Source organism: Eupeodes corollae, chromosome 2, assembly GCF_945859685.1.
Source record: "Eupeodes corollae chromosome 2, idEupCoro1.1, whole genome shotgun sequence".
In the NCBI taxonomy this organism is placed as follows: Eukaryota; Metazoa; Arthropoda; class Insecta; order Diptera; family Syrphidae; genus Eupeodes; species Eupeodes corollae.
In genome coordinates this window covers 154733799-154757129 of record NC_079148.1, presented here as the reverse complement: position 1 = coordinate 154757129, position 23331 = coordinate 154733799, and the positions used below count along the sequence as shown (strand labels likewise).

Below are 23331 nucleotides of genomic sequence, written 5' to 3'. Positions count from 1 at the left end.
TGAGTTACAAATAATAATAACCACCACTTTCAGTTCATAAATACATTTGACGAAAGTAGCAAATTGAATTATGAAAACAAACTTACGAGAAGGATATATTATTCTGCGCGTCTGGAAGTATCCTACTAACCTCGTCACACTTTAAAGAATTATTCCACTGAAATGCACTAATACAAACATACGAAAGAAACTATTTAGTTGCATGTGCGCGCAGTTACGTGTATCATAGTAGGATACAGACATTTTTTATGGGTTTAAGCAACTAATAAATTTTCGCAATCAATGTATGAAAGAGAAAACTAGTGAAATTGAGATGTAAGGTGGTACTCTTCCCTCAGAATTTTTTGTGAAAGGAAAACATTGACTAATTTTTTTTCTCTCTTGCACTTAAAGAAAATTATTCAACGATTTAGTTGAATGTGCGCGCAGTTAACTATAATTCTTTTTGACACAAACTAAGGAATTGGTTTGGGGTGATCGTTTAGTTTGTGTCAAAACACAAACTAAAAAGTTGTTCGAATGGGCGACCGAATAGTTTCTGCATGTGCGCGGACTCTCGTATAAGTCTATAGTGCTCAGTTTAGAAACCAAACAGTTTCGAAACTAAAAGTTGCATGTGCGCGCCTAGCCTAAGAAAACACTCGTCATTCAAGGCCTCAGGCCTTCAGAGTCCGGAAAACGAATTCGGTCCCAATTACTGCAAAATAATAAGGTTTAAAGCATCTTGCACATGAGCTACGAACTGCGAACTGCTAACTGTGGATTTTCACATATTTTGACTTTTCTTTCACATGAGCTTTATTTCCATTCGCAGACAGCGACGAATTGCCAATTCATAATTACCCTCTTCAACAAACAAAACAAGAAGGGTATAATTTTGAGGTTAAGATGACAGTTCGTAGCAACCACACTGCAATTCGTTACTATCAAATTGTTTTTACAAAATTGTCTTGTTTTAGAGAACAAAATGCAAATTGTACTATCCCAACATAAGTGTCAATTGGTTTCTTATAATTTAAATGTGTTTTTGTTTGAAATTTCTTTTTTGAAATGTGTAAAATCAAGTATGTTCATCCATTCCTTTTTTAGCTCTCATGTGCAAGACCTTTAATTGGGATTTTTTCAAACATACCTGCAAGTAAACCGTTTACAATAATTGTGGGTGCTTCGCAGTCTTCCCCATGACTTTTCTTTTTTCAGGGTAAATTCTTGCGAGGAATTGACGAATTCTCCAAGAGTTATTCTTGTCTTTGCTTAAAACTTTAGGTCCCTTCCATCCCTGGCAACAGTACTCGCACACAGGAATTTAATTTATTTTAACGTATACATTTTCAAGAATTTAAACCTAAAGTTACTTTCATTTACAATTAAATTGGTGTATTTCACATCTGCCAAATGCATAAATTTGGCAGTTCACTTCAACCTTATTAATATCTTCTTTTCATCCAAACAAAATATTAAAACATATTGGCATCACTTATTTTTCTTTGACGTTTTCAAATTATCAAACAGCTGTTTTGTTTCTGACAGGACATTTGAGTGATGACTGTTTTCAATAGATTTTGATAAATATGTTTAAATTTTATTTTTATTAGTTATTTCTTTAAACTTAATGCAAAACATACTAAACAGCCTCACCACTTAATCGAAAACCCAATTGACAATCCTAACTCTGTGCATTTTATCTTTAAAAATTTAGTTCCAAAGAAAAACGAACCAAAAACACAAAAATGCTCGAAGGCTATCCCCGAAATCGAATGTTTATGGTATTGGGCATCCTTGTAGCCTGCACCATAATTATAATCATCATCGAATCAAATATCAGTGTGCGGGAAGAAAATTTCCAGCCTCAAGTAGTCATCGAAAATAATTCCACCTGCTGGCTACGAGAAGACTACGAAGTTATCGAAGAATGTCATCCGTGTACAGAATTCGAGGTGGTTAGCAAGAGTTTAGGAGTTTGCATCAACACACATTACAAAGAACTTCTGCGATGTAAAAGCGGCGAAATCGTCACTCGGAGTTGTGATCATGTGGCGGCAATCGAACGAAGAAACCTCATTATTTTTACAGTCGTTTGTGGTGCTATTGGATTTATATTCTACTTGCTTGTCTGTTGGAGGGAAAGGGTTCTCTATAGACGGGTGCAGATGAAAATTGAAAGACAATTAAATCGACCACTATTGCTTTAGAAACTCAAAAACTCTAAATCAAGAGAGAGAGAGAAAGTCAAGAGCTTCGATATAGTTTAAGAAATAGTGTTGTAAGTTTAAAAGAATGAATCATGACTTCAGAGTTTTTGTAATTTTTTCGCTTTTTTCAGAAACACTCCAAATGAACTCACAAAGGCACTGAATGAATCTTAAGGATTTCCACTGTATAAAGTTATTCAATTTTTAAAATAAAATTATTTATATCAAAGATAAAAGCTTAAAGATTTTTCTTTTTTTATGACCTAGAAGACGTTATCTTATCACTTATCGACCCTACTCACAGAAGGCAAATGTATCCATTCCATTTCTATGTCCAGTGATTACTTATTTACCTTCAATTGCGTTTGTACTTATTTAGATTTAAAACACTTACAAGGATTTTTCATATACAAGAGACACAGTGAGCATAAGGAAAAGAGTGGGGGTGGGAAAGAAGATGTCGATACAATACGACTTTCAGATCTACAAATGCTTTAATTAAACATCTATCTTCACATGTGCCAAAAAAGGTGATTACGTCAACAATATTGCAAAAGAACAGGCAAATTGTAAGAACGCAAATTCTTTCTTGAACAGTGTTCGTGAGCTGGGTGGTCGTGATGGAAGCATGGTGAATACCCTCGAAGTTGAGACACTGGCAGCTCATTTTAAAGCTCTTTTGTCGGCTGATGAGAATCCCCATGCTTTCTATTATGCAGAACCCAATATCACCATCTGCGAACTGGATAATCCTATTACTCGAGCTGAGCTTGTAACTACTCTGAGTAAAATGAAAAATAATAAGGCTCCTGGAGAAGATGGCATACGGTTTGAATTCTACAAGAATAGTACGGAACCGTTTAGAAACAACATTTTTTGCATCATCTCAGAAATGCCAAACCAAAGAGAATGTCGAGATTGTTCACTTTCTTCAATTAAACGGTATAAGATTGGCTTCCAGGGATACACGGTTGCTAAATTAAAAAATATTGAAACATTGCATGCGTCCGGCATTCATTTCAGTTTTCGTCCGTTTCAATTTTTAAGAGATCTTTTTTCATGCTAAAGATCTTGGTAAAACAAACGAATCCATGGTAATTTTATTCATTGACAACTTCTTTTCTTAAATACATTATTGTTGTGCTAGTGCTCATCCGAGAATGATCTTTCTCTGCCATTCTTAAAGCAATCGCTTTTGATTTATCCCACTTCACGACTAGGTTCATTTCAATAAGTTCTCCGCAAGACTGTTAATAATTAATTGCAAGGGCAAGGACTGTGCCTTGTGTACGTAGATTATTTGAGTTAGGTCAGGGGACAATGACAAATTGAGATCCGTTAAGTTTTCGTACAATGTTTCAATTGTGTCAAATCATTACACATTGAGAGTTGATGTGCTTGGTCTTCGAAATGTTCTTTTTCCGACAGAACATCAAAAGGTAAGTGGGGTATCATCAACGAAACATAATCATTAATAAAAATAAGAAAAAGTTTCGAAGACAACAGTGCCTTGAGGCACACCAGAATTTGTTTTGTGATTTTCAGATTCGAATTCATCCAACGGTCCAAAAGGTTTTCATCCAATGAAGGAGGGATTCATTTAAATTGAAGGCATGCATATAGTATTAGGCCAATCTCTTAAAAATGCTGTCAAAATATAAAGCCCAAACAACTTACTTTTTACCAAAACGTTGTAAAGATTCGTTCCATTGTTCGGTGAGATGAAGGTCCATTGCTTTTAATGAGCGAGGTATGTATTTGGTTGAGCTGATAATTATTCAGCGTTTCCGTGACCTAGGAAAAAAGGGACGTAGGTAAGTTATAGCAATTTCAGTTGATTCAAGGTGTGTTACTTTTGTTGTTTTTTTTTTTCGTTTGCGTCCACAACGATATGATTCAGGTCTTGATCAGATATTAAAGATCACCTGCAAAAAGGTATACCTTCACCTTTTAGGAAACAAGGCTACTTTTGCCCAATTACCACAGATTTATCAACACCATGTGTTTTTTTAGTAATAATCATTTTTTTATTAATATAATGTTAAAAAAAATAATACCTCTTTAATTGCAAATATAATAAATTTCGTTCGTGTTTTTGGAATGTGAGTAAAGTTTTGTAAATAATACAAAACAAAAAATTCAAAAAAGAGTAAAAAACAATATTATTAAGTACTTGGACATGGACATAAACATTAAAAAACAGTTATCAAAGAAAAAAGTTGACGGATACAAACAAAAGTAAAAGTAAATTTCGTTTCGAGTGCCATGTTGATTGTTTAAAGTTTAATTTTCCTATTCTAACTAACGACGACGATAACGACGGTAAATTGATCTATCTGTAAATATCAATCAGCTATCTTTTTAATCATTCCATCCAGGGATTAAATCGGGATCGGAGGCGGCGGTGGAGATATTACTGAAGTTCGATATATTCGCATCATTGATTATGATATTTGCTGATTTGAGAGAGTTTTCGGACATTGGGAGCGGTTTGGCTACGCCGATACGTACTGTGCCCTTGGGAGCACCCTTGAGAGCTTGAACTGCCTGATCGAGGGAGGCGTTTTCTAAATTGATTGAGTTGACGAAAAGCAGACGGTCTCCGGGTATCAAACGTCCATCTAGCTGAGCCACTCCTCCGGGAACCAGTGACCGGATGACGATCAATGTGTCATTTGGATCGATGGGGTCTTGGTAATCGAGAATGGAAAAGCCCAATCCACGATCACCCTTCACCAGCTCGATAACTTGGGGGTCTGAACTCCACATAGCCAATCCGGTGAGTGGTTCAAGAGATCTGGATTTAAGTTTTGTAAAGGACTCGTCGGGTCCATTTCCAACGGTGGCAAGACTTCCGTCGGACTTGGCTTTCACAAGACGATCAGAGGTTGGAAGTAGATTCTCCAGATTGTTGCTCAGCTTCTTGAGAGTGTCATCGGAGAAGGGTATCAAGGTGTTCTTTCCCCGTCCACAAACCATGCGAACATCTTGAGGCAGTTCCTTGAGAATCGCAACAACCTCAAGATGATTCATTCCGAGTAAACGTTCGCCATTTACTTCCAACAATTCATCGCCTGATTTGAGGACTCCATTAATTCCCACCGGCCCATCGTTGAGAATCGATCGAATGTAATGATGTGGACGAACTTCTCGGCCACCCTCCACATCTACGGTTCCCTCGAGGGATATACCCAATCCCCCAGCTGCGAATTTCTTTATCTGAGCAACAATCACTTCAACTTCAGGACCGACGATTTTTCTCCATTTCTTAAGAATATCTTGCTCTGCTTCGGGCGTTAGTTCAGATTCAGTGAAGTATTTGTGACGGGAAATGATGGCGGTGTTTTTAGCATGAAGTATATCCGATTCCTAAGGAAAAACAACAAAAACATATGTTAGCCATTTTTTTTTAATAATCTCTTTGGAAGGTATGATTCTTTTCAAGAAATGTGAATACATTTTTCAATAACAATGACCTAAGTTTTTAAGAGATTTTAAGGAGGGGACAGAACGATGACATACAAAATGGTTCTAAATATTTTTTATTTTTCTGATTGTGTCTTTGGTATGTTCCTAAATGCAATTAAATTTGATTTGTTTTGTTTTTTTTTTTTTGGTGGTTAGCTCTTCAAGATGAATGTATCTACATTATGAGCGGTTAAAGTACCTTTTTTTGAAAATAGAATATCAGCGTTTGATAGTCAAAATTTTTAATATCTCCGAGCCAGTTCTTTGTTATCTTCCATGTGATCTGCAGGTTATTATTCAGTCGTCAATTTAAATCTTTCGCAATTTCATAATGTTAATCTTAATTAGAGATCGGAGCATGGTTTAAAAGCTACAAATTTTAATTTTAATTTTTTGGTTAATGAGATTTTTTTTTGTTTTGCCACATGAATCATTTAGTAAGTAGATACAATTTTTTAAAAGGAACAAAAGTTTAGTAATTCTGCTAGGAATTCAAAAAAAAAAGAAGAAAAATATTGAAGAAAGAGATAATTTAAATTTGTATAGAGAAAAACTTTCATGCTATCGGTTTTTTTAATTAAAAACTTCTAGATTTTTAGGGTAAGGCTAATACAAAAATCTATTGAGTTGAATAGGAGGGTTTCTACTGCAGCTAGGAGGAAATAGGATTCTTATATTTGTAGATGAGAATAAAAACGAAAAGAGAATGACATCAAAGCCATTCAGAGCCAACTCTCGTCGAAATAAAGGCTTTAAAATATGTATAACTAATGCATTGATTTAAAAAAAGAACTACATTAAAGGTCTCCGAAATATAAATTCCATTTTTCAGTGATTTCTGCTTTTCTTCTCATTGTTTAGGGTTTGGCAGCGCCATCTGTAGTCAAACGATTTTACTAATGTTTAAAATTTCTCAAAAACCACTCGACTATATCTTGTGGCATAATAATTAAACAGGTCTCCCATAAGTTTTGGATTCATTCGGTTAATATTCTTAATGCTAAGTGCACCAGAGAAACGTACAAATCAATACTAAGGAAAAATTGCTAAATGACACACGCACTTTTTTGTTAAAACGACAACTTAGCCATTATGGTTCGTTAGGTACTAACAACGCATTTTAGGCATTCAATTTCGTTTTCCTATTACCTCATTCGCAATCGTAATAATCCAACATTTATATCTGAACTAGAATATTACAGAAGACCCTTGATATGGTTGCTTTGGATAATTTAATATATGTCAGCTTTTAGTGAAGATAGTTAGGCTTTAACATAATAGACTCAGAACTAGCAACAAAAAAATCAAGTAATTTGCCAAAGGCATATCAAAAGATAGGGCTTGGGTAAGAGAAAAAAAGGCTACCTAGTGTGCCTGCCCATACCCACGAAGAAGATGGTGAAAAGGCGAATCAGAGTATGACAAAATTAACCCTAGTCAAAATAAACAGACCTTGTTCAATTAATAGCCAAATTAATAGAAAAAATCATATCAGACGATCATGGAACTTTTTTAGTTCGATCCTTAATACACGTAGATGATGGATTTTGGTAAAAGCACTATGAGTTTTTGCTAGTTTTTTTTTTCACTATCTGAAGTATGCCAATTTTTGAAACTAAGTGAAAAACATGTGCTAAAATCTGAATTCCGACTCTTTGCATCAAAATGATATCTTTTCCCGAAGACGACATGTCAATTAATGAGGATTTACGCAAGATAATGAACCGAAGCACTCATAAAAGTTGAAGACAAAATATAATCTCCATAACACAATACAGTGCCGCTCACTTGAATAGCGCCCCCACTATGCAATATAGAATTCGGGTCTTTGAGTCAGTATACCGTTGCAATATTTGTATATTTTAATTATCTCTTAAATTGCTCTCTGTTACCGAATTCATACATTGGAAATGTTCCGTTAAATATAGTTTTTGTTGACTTTATTGAAACTACTGTGAAAAACGTTTTATTTAGGTTCACTTGAATAGCACCACCCCCTATATTATCAGTTTTCGTGTGGATTACAAGCCAGGTAGTTATTAAAAAATATTTTTCCATTTCTTTTAGTCATTTTAAGATAATTTCAGTCAAAATGGGTCGTGGTAAATCATTGGCAGAGAACGAGAAATCTAAAATTAAAGCTTATCGCGAGTGTGGCCTGTCTGTCTATTCACAAAGTTATATCCACATTTTTACGGAACGAGTCCAGCTATGGTAAAAATATGAAAGGCCGAACGTCTAGTGTCGTTAGCGCTGCTGACAAAAGAGCAATCCTGCGACTCGCGTCAAATTCGCATGATTCTGCCCCCAAAATAAAAGAAAAAAGTGGTGTCAAAGCAAGTGTATCTACCGTAAAACGGGTTATTTCTAATGCTACACACTTAAAAAGATTAAAGCTTAAGAAAAAACCACCGCTTAACCCGTCCCGTAAAGAGCAACGCCTTAGTTTCTGTCGTGCTAACATGACATGGAGTAAGGAATGGTACCGTGTTGTTTTCTCTGACGAAAAAAAATTTAATTTAGAGGGGCCTGATGGATTTAACTATTATTTCCATGATTTGCGGAAAGAGGAACATTATTTGGATCGTTTACACAGCCGAGTGGGCGGTGTTATGGTTTGGGGAGCCATTACTTATTATGGAACTTTGGAATTCCAGTTTTTGACTCCTCGTATGAATGCGCAATCAAACCTCGAGGAGGTTTTTCCTTCGATTAAGGAATTGTTTGGTGACTTGTCAAGGAAATTGCAGTAGGATAACGCACCCATCCACAATGCCAGAGTAGTAAAACTATTTCTAGAGCGCCAAAATGTCTCATTGTTAGATTGGCCACCATATTCGCCAGACCTAAACATTATCGAAAATGTTTGGGGGTGGCTTACTCGAAAAGTATATGAATCTGGGAAACAAAATGGAAGCCATTAAGTGTAGCTGGGCCTCGATTTCACTGTCCTATGTCAAAAACTTGTATGATTCCCTACCGAACAGGATGTATGAGGTTATTTATAATCAAGGCGGGACCACCCATTACTAATTTTTGTTTTTATTCATAAAATTAATGTTAATAATTGTGTTCCTTATAATTTAAATTTGTTTAAAAGTTTGAAAATATTAATAAATTAATTTTAAATGAAGAGGTGCTATTCAAGTGAGCTAAAATTTGATTAAAATTTTTTGAGTCACATCACTTTAAAATGTATATAAAAATAACCACTGTAAATATACATTCCATTCTTTCCCTTTTTTTACAGAACTTAATAAACTTGATTTAAAAGAAAAAAAAAGAATAATTTTCATTCCTTTTTTTAAAGATATTGAGCTTTAAACTCGAATTAAAGGGGGGGTGCTATTCAAGTGAGCGGCACTGTATACTTTATGGAAAACCATCAAAATTATTTGATTTTAAAATAATAGAATATGTCTACACTTTCTAAGACATGTATCAAGGTGGTTAGTTGCATATTTGGAAGACGCTTTATGCTATTCAAAATAAATGTGCAACGACCATGTTTTTAAGAATAAGCAAGAATTTTAACCATTAAATAATTCTATTATGAAAGCGCATCACCATTCTTAATTCGTTTCTATTATTGGTATAAGTTTAACAATTTAATATTACATTTGTTCCTAAAATAATGGAGAGTTATAAGATATTTTTTCAAATTGGCTTATACTCTTCCAAAAACGCTTTTTATTGCAATAGAATTTGCAAGCTAAGATCATTTCTATTATTTTCTCATCACTGTAGTTTTCATCACGAATTATATTAAAAAAAATAGTTCCTGACTTCGATTTTCTTATGGTTTTAACGGCCATAAATGTATAAGTTTTGTGACAAATAGAAAACCTTGTTGACCACCGTTGTCTGAAACAAGATGAATAACAGAACAAAATTTTACAGAGTTCTTAATCAGAAAGCAGAGAATTAAGTTTTTAGTACACAAGTTATCGATTCAGTTAGTTTTTCAGTTTTATTTCTGAATATGTGGTTAATTTTGTTTTTGGGAATGATTTTTCTTTATATTCTTTCGAAAAATTGTTGTCTAAGGCTTCATAGTTGGACGTCATATTTGATATACAGCCATGATTAAAATAATAGGAATAAAACTTTGACTGATGTTAGGCAACACATCTAAGATTTAAGCATTTGATGTTCGTACTTAATGTGTTCTTGATTTGTTATTTGAATAAAGTTATGTTGATTGTTTTTGAAGGCTATTTGATGTTGACTTTAAAAAAGGCTGGCCATCAAACTAGGAACACTTAATTTATATTTTAAAAATAATTAATTTCGACACAAAAATTCAATGTGAATTTTATTTTTCCATAGATTGTATTGGATCCAGTGGTCAAAAAAGAATCCGGACACATACATTTTTTGCTTCTAAAATCAAGAAATAAATTTGATGAATGTTGGAAAGTGGCGTATTTGGGCATCATACCACAGTTTTAATTATTTACTCTGAATTGGCCGTCGAAATTCAATTTAGAAAGAACCGATCGCAAATAAAATATCAAAAAAGAAATCGGACACCCTGTCGTATACTCGTCTTTTTTTGTTTTTAACGGAACAAAGATATCACTTTTAGGTTTATAAAATGCCGTTAGATATGTCAGATGATTATTCGATTTATTGTATGCGTTATTATGAGAACAGTCAAAATTTGAGCACAACATGGTTGTACAACGATAAAATTGCGAGAATTAGTAATAAAACATTTTAAAAAAGGTAAATCTGTTCGTCGTGCTATTGCAGAACCAGACAAAACAACAAAATGTGTTGAAAATATACAAAAATCTGCAAGACCTAAGAAGTTTTCTGCAGGCGATGAACGTTGGATAGTAAACAAGTTCAAAAAAATCCCCAAATTAGCCCACCAAAGCTCACGGCGGAGGTAAAGAAATGCTTGCAAAAAGATGTTAACCCTCAACCATGAGAAAAGTGCTTCGAAAAAGTAATTTTCATGGCAGAGTGGCAAGAAAAAAAAATATTCATCAACAAGAAAAACCGAGTCAAGAGAAAAGAGTTTGTAAGGCACTATCCAAAGAAGTATTTGTCATTTTGGAATCGTATTTTGTTCTCGGACGAGAGTAAATTTAATTTATTTCCATCAGATGGACAAACACATGTGTGGAGAAAGCTGAATGAAGAGTTCAAGGGAAAAAACTTGAGACTACTGTAAAACATGGAGGTGGCTCCCTTATAGTATGGGGACGTATGTCGGCAGCTGGTCCAGGAAATCTTGTTACTGTGGATGGAATTATGGATCAATACAAATATGTATATTCAAGTTTTGAAGGAAAATTTACAACAAAGCGCACGAAAATTAGGAATCAGCGAAGAATGGGTTGGATTCGAAATCCTGTATGGAGCATAATACTATATTTAAAGTACTGTTTCTCAAAATACTGTATGTACAAAATAATGTATGATCAAAATATTGTAGCTCAAAATTCTGTATCTTAAAATTCTGTATACCAAAATTCTGTATTTCAAAACGCTGTAAATAGGCTGACAAACAAAAAAACTTTTTGATAATGTAAAAAAATGCGTACTTTTTCACATTACCAAAACGATACAGAATTTTAAAAACAGATTAATTTTACAAAGAATAAATCATAATATTTTTTTATGTTCTCATATACTTCCCTTAAACATTAAGTTGTGATAATTCATGTCTTTGAATTTTTGTTGTTGTTGTAAATACATTTGTATATACAATTCATAGATTGTTACTTATAAATATTGTTGCCTATTGTTATTTACTTATTTATGATATGACTTATTAATGTACTCTGTTTTTTTACTTGTTTGAAGTTTCAATAAATGATGTAATGTACATGGGGAAATCAAGTTCTGCCTTTGTTGTTCTCTATAATGGAAGTTTAAGGACGGAATTTTTCAAAAATACAGTATTTTTAGATAATATTTTGCTCATACAGCATTTTAAGAAGAAGAGTTTAGAGATACAGTATTATCAGATACAGTATTTTGACAACACAGCATTTTGAGATACAGTATATTAAGCATACAGTATTTTAAAATACAGCAATTCGACCCGCTCCCGAGAAGAATATTACTTCTACCTAGGCAACGACCCAAAGCACAAGGCTTTAAATACTCGGTTATGGCTCTTATATTACTGCAAACATTTGATTGAACCTCTCCCACAATCACCAGACCTGAATTTTATTGAACATTTATGGAGCTACTTAGACAATCAGCTTAAAAACTAGAATTGTACCAAAAATAAAGACTTGGAAAATTCATTAAGAATCGAATGGGAGACAATTCCAACTTCTTTCTGCCTTAAATATTGGATGCGGTGAAAGAGAGTAACGGATTACCAACGAGGTAATAATATTCCCGTTGTTTTTATTATGTCCGATTTCTTTTTTGATTCACTGTATTTAGTTGAAAAAACGTTATTCTAACGGCCAATTCCTTAAAATAAATTGAAAACCAATTTAAAACTCGAGCTTAAAACTTTATAAATGTTTGAAAAAGTAATCAAGAAAAGAATTTTGAAGTTTCTTATTAAAAATAATTTTTTTAGTAACTCTCAATTTGGATTTAGAGCCCATAAATCAACTGAAGATGCGTTATTAAAATTTTGCAGTGAAATGTATGGAAACATAAACAAGAATTTAATTATAGCTGGACTCTTCATTAATTTACCTAAATCTTTTCATTTAGTTGATCATAATATTCTCTTGAGAAAATTAAAAAATTCAGGAATGAGTGGATTTATTTATAATTGGCTAGATTCTTATTTATCCAATAGAAAGCAATAAGTGAAAATAAATTGTAGTTTAAGTAGTTTGTGTGATATTAGTATTGGTGTTCCACAAGGTTCGGTTTTGGGTCCCTTGTTGTTTCTTATTTGTATTAATTCTACTTTCAATCAGAATTTCAAAGGCAAAATTACAGTATTTGCTGATGATAAGGCCTTTTCTTATGGTTGAAGTTCTCTGGTTAACTTAGTTTCTGACTTTAATTCAGACTTGGATATCTTAAGACGCTGGTTTGCAGATCATAAAATGGTATTAAGCAATAAAACAAAACAAATGCACTTAAGTCTGTCAGGATCTTCTAAATTAGTTGATTGCTATATTTTTTATTATTTCTCAAACATTTAAATTTAGTGTTAATGAATCTGATAGTTTTGTCTCTAGAGCGCTCTTATCAACTTATTCCTTTCAGGTAGAATTTGTGAATACATTTAAAAACCTTGGAGTCATACTTGATAGTAAAATGAATTGGTCCAATCATTATCGTTAAAAAATTATTTACTAAGTTCCTCTAGAAAGTTCTATACACTTGGTTTATACTGTTCAAAAAAAATACTTGTTATGGCCTACTTTGGTATTGTTGGGGAGGGTCTAATCAAAATAAGATCAATCCGATTCTTATTCTTCAAAAACATGTAATAGTAATTATTTGTAAAAAAAATAGCTTTCATAATAGTTTAAATTTATTTCAGGATTTAAAAGTTCTTCCTTTAAGACATCTTTACTATGTTGAGGGTATTTTTAAATAGAAGAATATCTATCAATAAAAAATAATCCTCGATACAATTTGAGAGTAAACTCTATGAATTTAGTATCGACCCCCTCGATAATGAAATCCACTTTCGCAGATTCTTCACAATAGTAGCAACTTCAGTTTTTAATAAATTGCCTTTCTCAATAAGAAGTCTTAGATTATTGTCCATTTTCCTACAAAGTGTAAGGTCATGGCTGTTTGGTTACGATCACGTACAAATTGAAACCTTATTATCTATAATTAATCAATTTTTAAAAAAATCTAATTTCTTTTTATCACGTTGCACACAACTATTTCGATAGTTTTGATGAGCAAGATAGTGATAGTGATAGTGATATTGATAGTGATAGTGATAGTGATAGAGATAGTGATAGTGATAGTGATAGTGATAGTGATAGTGATAGTGATAGTGATAGTGATAGTGATAGTGATAGTGATAGTGATAGTGATAGTGATAGTGATAGTGATAGTGATAGTGATAGTGATAGTGATAGTGATAGTGATAGTGATAGTGATAGTGATAGTGATAGTGATAGTGATAGTGATAGTGAAAGTGATAGTGATAGTGATAGTGATAGCTGTAAGCTAAGCTAAAGAGTGTCTCACAAATTGTTTTGTTAGGGTTACATATAAAATTATGGTTAATCGGAAGATCACTATGTTTTTTATTCTTTATTATATATTTTTTGTTGTGTTATTTTTCAAGTTCCAACTAAAATCACTTAATTAATAATTTTTTGTCTTAAATTCTTCTTAATTTTTGTATGTAATATAATTAGCTGGATTATTATATTTTGCCTTGGCATCATGATTTTATGTAGTATACTTTAATATAAATACGCTTTCGTTTACGTATGTGTGTTTTTGTAATGAAACCTTCCATGGACATTTTGTAACCACAACGTTTCACTGTTTGGCTTTGATTTTCAATAAGATGGCGGCTGCATTAGGCAATTTCAGGTCTGTACTTTCTCGTTTCGATGATCAGAATTGTCCTCCTTAGAGCATTGATTTACTACTATAAGATTTCTTTTTATGGGTTTATTTAAAAACACGGATCTAATAATTTAACAAGCCCACAACAACGCAGAGGAGATTCAACCAAGTGTGGAGTGTGTCGGATGTGTTATTCCATAATTATCCCTATTCTCAAGTCCTTTGTAGTTAAAAACAAAAGAATACATTAAATAGAGTAAAAACTGTAGCTTTTTCATGAGGTGTTAGCTTGCCTTAAGGGAAGACTTAAAACATGTTCCTATTATTTTGGGCAAAGCTGTATATGGCATAACTATTGATCTATCAGTGCACATCGTTTCATTTTTGTGAAAAGTCCTATTTGTTTTGTTTTTATTTATAATAAACAGGAAATGAAATCAACAAACAATTCTACTGAGTCCAAATAAATGAGTGATTCTCAATATTTAATTGTGTAACTGTATAACGTCTTTCAGGGCAATTAAAAGCACTAAGAGAAGGTGAAAAATAACCAACAGAAACTTGAAGACACAAAATTAGAATTTCAAAGATGAGTCGAAACATAAAACAAGAACCATCAACAGAAAAGATAAAAGAAATCTGAAAAAAAAGTCTCCACATACCTCATCTAATTCATCAACTTTGCTTTCTGGCAAATTAACAATGGGCACCTCAGTGGGAATGATCTTCATCGTGTCCAGAGAGTCCCGAGCTGTCATCAATTTCTTTCCGCTTCCAAAACTACTCAAGGTTAATGATTCGTCGGTGGTCTTTTTTATTTGGATTGGTAAAGGAGCATCTGTAATATCCTCTGGGGATTCTTCAGGAGCGGCAACAACAGGAGCAATAGTAACAGGAGGAGGTGGTGGTAGAACTGCTGGCTTATTTGGTATCGACACCGTTCTCTGGGGTGTTGCTGGCAACGCTCTCGAGGGTGTTGAGGGAATACTGCTGGGAACCTGATCATTTGCAGCGATTGCTTGCTGTAGTTGATCATACTTCGGCCCACGTAGGTATCGCTCCAAACGCAAATTGACGACTTGTCCGCTTTTCTTTAACAACTCCACAGCCTGATGATTAGAGAAGCCCTGTAGACTTTGTCCATCGACCTCGATAATTCGATCGTTCACCCGAATTCTGCCACTCATGTCGGCGGCACTTCCGGGCGAAACACTCTTCACAAAAATTCCCGATAGCTCCTCCTTTTCGCACACGTAGCCTGCAATGGTGATACCGAGACCATTAGCATCCTTAGTCAATTCAACTTGGAGTTTCTCGGTCTCGGGCAATTCTAAGTCGTCCAAATCGATGGGAGTAGCCATTGGTGGGCGTTTGGACATGTCCAACTCGCTGCGATAAACAAATCGCTCATCCTCTGTGGTTGTTTGTGGAGTGGAGGCAGTGGAGCTCTCACCGAAGATCTCGGGATAACCAGCGGCAATCAAAAAACGCTCCAATTCAATTGGATCGACCAAAACTCTCGATGGGACTGTGGCACACCCAGGTTCAACTTCATACTTCGGTTGAACCTGCTCAATTGGTCGAGCCACCACTAATCGCACATGAGTACCCGACTGACGGAGCACCGAAGCAACTTGCTCCGAGACCATGTCATGCAAATTTACGTCTCCAATTTGAAGAATGTGGTCACCACTACGAAGACGACCATCACGATCGGCGACTCCGCCAGGGAGGATGGTCTTTACGATGACTCCTGATGTACGAGCTCCGATTATACCAAAACCCAGACCAGTTCCATCGTTAACCAGCTCGATGGCCTGAATCTGGGCATAGTCGGAGCTGAATAGATCGACGGCGTGTTTTGAGGAGTCCGAAACCACCGATTGCGGACGTTCTTCGTCGGCACTGCGTGAGAGATCCGAATAGCCACGCGTCTTCTTCATAAACGTACCATGATCCTCTGTTAGGCTGTGTTCTGCAAAACAAGACCAAAATCAATGAAATGGGAAATTTAAGTAAACAAAATAAAACACTTTGCTTACCTGCAGAGCTCACAATTGGGTAGTTGTTGCTGGTGGGACTACCTAAGCTCCTGGGAGACATTTGTGCCGATGATACCCGTGGTGTGTCATCCCCAAAATCGTACACAACATCGCTGGGAACGCTAAGAACTAGATTCCCACTCACATCAATGTCAAAGTCATTTGGCAACATCGAAGGATGTTGCACTAACTGAGTATTCAGCTCCGACAGAGAGTCCTGTACATGCACTATTGTCCTGAACACTGGATCCTGCAGAATGTCCAAAATAGTCTTAAGACTCTCCGCCGTGTTCATTTGAAGCTTTGGGTCATCGGACTCGTCTATGCCCTGCTTTACAGCTTCGATTTGCTGCAATGCACTCGATATATCAGCACTTAGATGCATTTTGAAGCGACCCTCCGAAGTGCTCCGCCCCTTTTGTGTATTGTTTTGGGATTCGTTTCACTAATTCAATTAGCGAGAAAAATATTTCAATGGTGAAGTCTTTCTCGATGCACGACAAAAGACACGATTTTTTTGGTGGAATTTTTATTTAAATGATTTCGTTTTTATTTTGGTTTTGTTAATAATTCGAATAGTTTACATTTTATTTACCAAAAATGTAAAAACAAAACTTTTTCTTTTGTAAATTTTGGAACTAATCAACTTTAGCTTAATCGAGTGAGTATTTTTCCTGAAGATGTGACACATGACAAATAAGTGTGGGGAGTTTCTAATGACACTTGTTCGAGTGGTGAATTACATAAATACAGTGTGCACAATAATTTTGTATAATAGAACGAATTTCAATGGTTGACATATGGAGTTGGGATATTGGATTTTTATACTTTTACAAATAACGCTCCGAGCAAAACTAGAAACATTTTGGCGTAGAACACAAGTGATCAAAGCCATATCCATAATAAAGGGTGATTTTTTCGCTATCATCTTTTTGGCAGCACTGGTTGAAACAGCTGACGCACGTTTTGTGTTTTGTTTCACTGTCAAACATCTTCAGTTTGGTCTATAATTTAACCATTGATCGTCTTACAAACGAACGACGCTTTAAAAGTATGAATTTTATTATCAAAATGCGTGCTCTGTTAAGAAAGTTCATCGCGACTTATTTCAGCGAGGTCCAGTCGTCAACATTTGCATGAAATAATCTTCAAACATTAAATTATTACATTACATTATATAATCGATTCAAATAAAGATTTCATGGCTTTTTTTAATTGTCTGTTTTTTTTTTGAAAAACTTTTCTATAGCTTTTAAAAATTACCTTTTATATAGTTTTACAATAGTGGGTTTTAATAAACAAACCAAAACCTTACGTTAGGCTTTGACATTTCGAATTAAAAAAATGGACTCTTATGAGACAATCTGAAATCTTACTTTGCCTTTGTGCTCGCTTTAGATCGTAAATATCGGGACCCCTTGCTCAATGCTCGAATAGATCTATTTACTATTTTGTCGCGATTGGACAGCTGAACACTGTATTGCCATTGTAATTTTATATCTCCTGTTTAATTTATAAAAAAATAAATAGATATATTAATAAAATCTAATTATACTTTCTTTCCATAGCCCAAAGTTTGAAGCTACATTAGGCTTTTCAAATTTTTTGAGCGCTCTTTATGACACATGAAATCGTAAAATATAGTAAAGTGGGTAAGAAGCCTGTCAAAAGCCCGACCGACAGTGGTTGTGATTTAGCATTATAGCGACCCCTATATTTATATTGTTTTTGGCCTTCATTGTGAGTTATTTTGTTTTGATAATTTTAAATTGAAGAACTCAGCTGTATAAATCACATTCACTTATAAAACTGAAGAAAAGTGAAGGAGGTTATTAAGATCATCTAAAATCCGCCGCATCCGACTCTTCATTAATCTTCATCTTTTAAAATAATCTATGTTAAATACCCAAAAATCTAAAACACTCAATATAATATTAAAGTATAATTATATAAATATATAAAAGTAATAATTCCAAAGAAAAGAATTTAAAGTCGTTAAATTTCAAGAACTCGTTGGCCAATTGCGATCACTTCTTGGAGAAAAATCACGATCATTAATTTTTTTTGCCAAAATTCCGAACTGTGACTGCAAAATGTTTACCATTTTTGTAGTGGATTTTGACAATTTTAATATTTTGTTCAAATATATATCGTTCAATTTCTGGTAATGTAAATGTCAGAAAATTACATACAATTTTGACATCTGCCAAATAGCGTGCAATTCAAAATAAGGCACATTATTGGAAAAATCTTAAAGTTGAGTTTTCTCAAAATTTACGTCAATTCCTTCTTATGTACACAATTTTTTTCTAGCATCAAGGTTTGAAAAATTCGTTTGGTAAATCGCGCTAGATAAATTTATTCCAAGTATCACAAGTATTCCACAAAATTAAGGACCAGACATTAATAAATTTACATACTGTTTTTTGAGCTGTTCCGATGGTTGTATATGGCTGTTTTTTTTTTGTTCTCAAACATTGCATACTTCTTCTCAAAACTTTCTGCACATGTACTTTAAAAAAAACCTTAATTAATTTAAGTATAAAAACTTAACACAATTTGAACATTATTAAAAAATAAGAACCTTACAGTGCCCTCTCTTGGATTGAAATAGAAACTAATAAAAGACCTGTTCAATGCGCATATTCAACAAAAATCAAATTTTCTAAAAAAAAATCAATATTTTCCGATTGCATTTTCACTAGTGGGCGGATGTTTGTAAACAATTATTTAACTTTAAATCAAATTTGTTGTATGTAAACAGAGTTTTCTCAAATCAACTTCCAAACGAAATACACACATAAAAATGGTTATTCAACGAAGTTGGAAAATACAAACTGAAAACGGAAAGACCACAAGTATTCTCCAAATGAATGCAACATCCTCATCTGAAGACTCCAATGGATCCAATCAAACAAATACTTCAATAGCAACTTCAATGACAAATAATTCTTTATTGAAAATGGATCAAACTGTGAGTATTTGAATTAGGGAAAAGAAAATTGTTTCATGTTCGTCTTTTGACACACAAAAAAAGTCAAAGTTTCAAAAAAAAATATTTAGGCGCCAAAAATCACGAACCTTATTAAAATGTCTCCATATAATATTAGAAATACGTGACAACCCCACAAATGGCAGAAAATGTCCTTGGCAGGCTTAAACAGCGTCTTGGCAGTCATGTCAGTGGTCGGAAGTCGTCTTCAGATGCTGCTATGCGCTCGCTGGAACTTTTGCGTATTACAATTCAAATTGCCTTTGACAAGGAAGTTGATGCAATAGCTAAAAAGTTTATAGACGTACGTATTTTATCAACATTATTTATATAATTCTAAACTATCCCGTTTAAAATATAAAAAAGATGTACTTCAAACCAGCATTTAAAAACATCAAAGAAAATTTGGGAGATCACGCTGTTACAGAGGAAATGGTAAAAAAATAAAATAATGATTCAAAATATTTATCGATAATTTTTGTTTATTTTAGGGCCAAAAAATGATATGCGCTCTTTTGGAAAATTCAAAAACTCAGTATAATCCCCATCGCAATAAGCCAACCGCTACAATTTCACAAGTTCCTCTGATTCCAGTCCAAATTTCAACTGACCAAAGTAACACTAAACCTGAAAGTTCAACCCAGACTACAATGGCGGTAAAACGCGCTGCACCTAAGCCCTCAATACTAGAATCCCCAGGTCAAACTCCCAAGAAACCTACAATCAGCTCCACTGCACCCGCCGCTGGACAGCAGCAACCTTCCCAACCAAATCAGCCAGCATCACTCGTTCAGCAGCAGCAACTACCACAACAACAACAACAGCCAAACCGACCTCCAACTGTTGCTCCTCCAAGAAGGCAAATATTTTGGAACACTGCCGCCATTTCCACTGAGACAAATTTCGTTCTCGATGTTCAGGCAAACCAAGCATTTGGGTTTGGAACTGACGGAAAGGAACGTTTGGCCAGCAAACATCCCGAGCTTATTCGATACCTCCCTGATGGCCAAGACCGTGACTGGTTGGTTGAGCAGAAAATTATTCCCGCACAAAATCGAAACTCTCGATTTTTGTTCTTAATTCACGACGAAGTTAAAACTCTTGGAGAAACTGCCCTCTATAAGGATCGAGAAAATTTGAATCTCTCGATTTTACATATCTTTAAAATTCCAAATTTCATAATTCAAAAAATGAAATTATTCTTCATCGATTTGAACATCAAGAGTCGAGGATTGATAACAAATTCATATTCAAATATTGCCAATAGTAGTCATTTGAGAAACGCCCTACTTCAAGGAAGTAATCAAGCTGTAGTTTCAGCGTCATCGGTATCGGGGGGAACGACAACTTCAGTAGCAAGTAGTATTAATTCTTCGAATAGTGTATCAACTTCGACCGATACAGTGACTAGCCAACCAAAGCCAAAGAGCTCTTTAAGCTCGTCTCATGCTACTTTGACAGCTCTACTCACAAACAATAATAATGGCGGCAGTGGGGTTGGAAACTCAAAAATGGTGACGCAAAGTGAGCCAAAATCAAATGACAGCTGTCAAAATGTAGGTAACTCGATTGGGTCTTTGAAAAACGAAAATGTCAAAAAGGAATAAACAAGTTTCAAAGTTTTCAAAAATTCTACCAACACTTAAATACATATGTCATTATGAATTCCGAGGGAATTGTGCTTTGATTCATACTTTTCCTCAAAGAATAAATAGTAAAAATAATTGATACTTACGAGTATATTGATAATTTTAAATAAATCATTAAGGTAAAATACAAATGTTTATGTTTGGTCTTATTTTCTTAATTAGACTCATTTTTGACATATCCTTAAAGCATTGATTAAGTAAAAAGACAGACATTCTATTTTTTTGTAGGATGGATAAATTGACTAAACAACAAGTGAGTCTTCTCAATACCGTTTTAAAAATACTTGGGAATCTATTCGAGGACCTTAGTTTTAGATTTGTGCAAACACATTTATTACGTATTTAATTTTTCGAATACCTAACAATAATTTCAGTGATACCAAACATATGGAATTTAACCTAAAAATTGCAATGCCCTTTTTTTAAACGAAGACAATCTAAATTAACAAACCTTAAAATGTTGTTCAAGCCATTAATAGATACTTTAAACAATAATGATCAATAGCTCTTCGGAGCCCAGAAAGGTGACCGTGAGAGTTAGCCTAATGCTCCAAGGCGTTAAGGAAAAAGGAATTGTGCAATCTTATTTAGCCTTATTCTGCTCTCCATGGGAGAATTTTTCTAGAATTTTACATAACAATATTCTTTTATTCATTCAAAATGAATATAAAGTGAATTTATTTATAATATTAATACACATTTAGGCGTAGAATGGAGAATTGCAGACTTTTACAAAAATTAGTCTTGGACTAGGCTAAATGTCCTGGGACCACCAATTTAAGAGGTGGTTGAGTGAACAAGGGTAGAGCGACTTCAAATTCAATTTGAAGAAACAGGAACAAGAAGCCACCAAACAAGATACATACATAAAATTTCAGAAAGAAAAGAAGAATTAATTGCATTTTGGTTTTTCTAGAAATTTATACAATAATTGAATCCAAACTACATAATTGCTTGTTTGTTTAACTGACAGTTTTTGGTAAACCCATAATTTTGATATTTTTGTTTTATTATCTATTTCAAAATAAGAACAAATGAACACGTTTCATAGGTCAGTTCGATCCTTTTTTTGGACTTTCTAACATTTCTCCGAAGCTCTCTGGTCGATGAGTCCTTTATTCTTCTGCTTGCAGTTGAAAAAAAGTTCAATAATGTCCATTCTCCAATTTAATTTATAAATTAAAACAATTTACGGAGTATTTGAACTCCAAATTTATGAAACATCAAAATAATTAAATCCAAGGTTTTCACATAAAGAGCTGTTTACGTGAATGTCAAAATAGTTTGGGATAATATAGTTCACTTTAAAGATACAGCAGGCTTTATACCTGGCACCCTTTTATATGAATACACGTTCATAAGTGATGCCGTTAAACAAGACAGAATTGATTCAAGAGTTGAAAAATCTGCTTTGAAAGAGTTCCAAGAAAAAGAGGAAGGAATACTCTATGGACCAGGCCTCGCCGATTGAAAGGTAAATCGATATTTTCATAGCTAAAAGGACTTGAAACTTTAAACGAGTTTTTCTCAAAAATGTGTGTATTCAAACTTTCCTCCAACATATCTCAAAAACGGCTTGACCGAATGACTTGAAATTTGATGAGTTGGATTCAGCAGATGTAAACGCATGGAATGAACTATAGACAAGCAAAAATTAAAAAAAAATAATTTTTTATAGCAGAAAAAAGGAAAATTCACGATTTTTTTCTTTTAGATCAGCCAATCTGCCGGTATCGTGGAGGAAGTGCGAGCCCATTTTTTCGAGGTGGAGTTGTTCACACCGATGAAACTTGTGTTCTTTATAATATTTTTAATTCAAATTGTATATGTATACTGCCGAACTATGTTAATAAATTTTAACAATCTTAATAAAGTTGTATCTATTTACTGGTCTTAAAAACAAATCTTAAAATTTCCTTAATATACAGGCCATCACATGGGATAACCCTCAGGTTCATCCGCATAAACAATGTCATTCGCGTCGCCCCAAAAAAAAAGTCCAGCGGTGTCAAGTCTCATGATTATAAGGACGAGAAATTTCGCGGCAAGGAAATGTAATAAATCCATATTCGCTCGAGTTGTGTGGCACGTGGCACCGTCTTTTTGAAACCACATATTATCCAAGTACTAAAATAGCAGGCAAACAAAAGTCGGTTATCATATAACCATAACGCTGCGAACTTACGGTGTTTATTAACATACCGTTCGAGTGAGAAATATGCTTCGTAGCTAAAAAAATTTCGTTCGACGTATCTACGACGTTGTTAATGGTCAGCTGTCTTCAGTTGTTATGTGAGCTATACTTTATGGACGTAGGTTTAGATCCAAATACAAAATACGCCATAATGTGCCATAGACAGTCTTAATCCCTGAGAACGAAGAGGAATTGAGGAATTCCTTTTATGCGTTGTACTATAATTAAGCGATCCATTTTCGTAAATGTCGGACTTTCAAATTGAAAAAATTGGTTTACCAACTTAGTTTGACAGATATCGAATTCCAGCCCT

The 23331-nt window shown here is 34.1% G+C and overlaps 3 protein-coding genes across 4 annotated transcripts; 2 read left to right on the top strand and 1 right to left on the bottom strand.

Annotated features, from left to right (window-relative positions):
* The first annotated feature begins 1520 nt into the window (after window positions 1-1520).
* On the top strand, window positions 1521-2435 carry LOC129946015 (protein JTB). Its single transcript, XM_056056025.1, has 2 exons — window positions 1521-2263; window positions 2324-2435. The coding sequence occupies exon 1, from the start codon at window positions 1731-1733 to the stop codon at window positions 2190-2192; it is 462 nt and encodes a 153-aa protein (XP_055912000.1). The 5' UTR covers window positions 1521-1730; the 3' UTR covers window positions 2193-2263; window positions 2324-2435.
* Window positions 2436-4197: 1762 nt separating this feature from the next.
* Window positions 4198-16877, bottom strand: LOC129945394 (patj homolog). Of its 2 annotated transcripts, XM_056055125.1 has the most exons (4): window positions 16184-16877; window positions 14804-16116; window positions 5860-5943; window positions 4198-5561 (listed from the first exon to the last, which is right to left on the bottom strand). In XM_056055125.1, the coding sequence occupies exons 1-4, from the start codon at window positions 16566-16568 to the stop codon at window positions 4554-4556; spliced, it is 2790 nt and encodes a 929-aa protein (XP_055911100.1). In that variant the 5' UTR covers window positions 16569-16877; the 3' UTR covers window positions 4198-4553. The 2 variants fall into 2 exon arrangements, with proteins under 2 accessions (XP_055911100.1, XP_055911101.1); XM_056055126.1 differs by lacking the exon at window positions 5860-5943 and having other exon boundaries at window positions 16184-16876.
* Window positions 16878-18879: 2002 nt separating this feature from the next.
* Window positions 18880-20959, top strand: LOC129945945 (deoxynucleotidyltransferase terminal-interacting protein 1). Its single transcript, XM_056055929.1, has 4 exons — window positions 18880-19157; window positions 19294-19479; window positions 19542-19610; window positions 19667-20959. Exons 1-4 carry the CDS (start codon window positions 18990-18992, stop codon window positions 20780-20782), a joined length of 1539 nt encoding a protein of 512 aa, XP_055911904.1. The 5' UTR covers window positions 18880-18989; the 3' UTR covers window positions 20783-20959.
* The last annotated feature ends 2372 nt before the right edge of the window (window positions 20960-23331 follow it).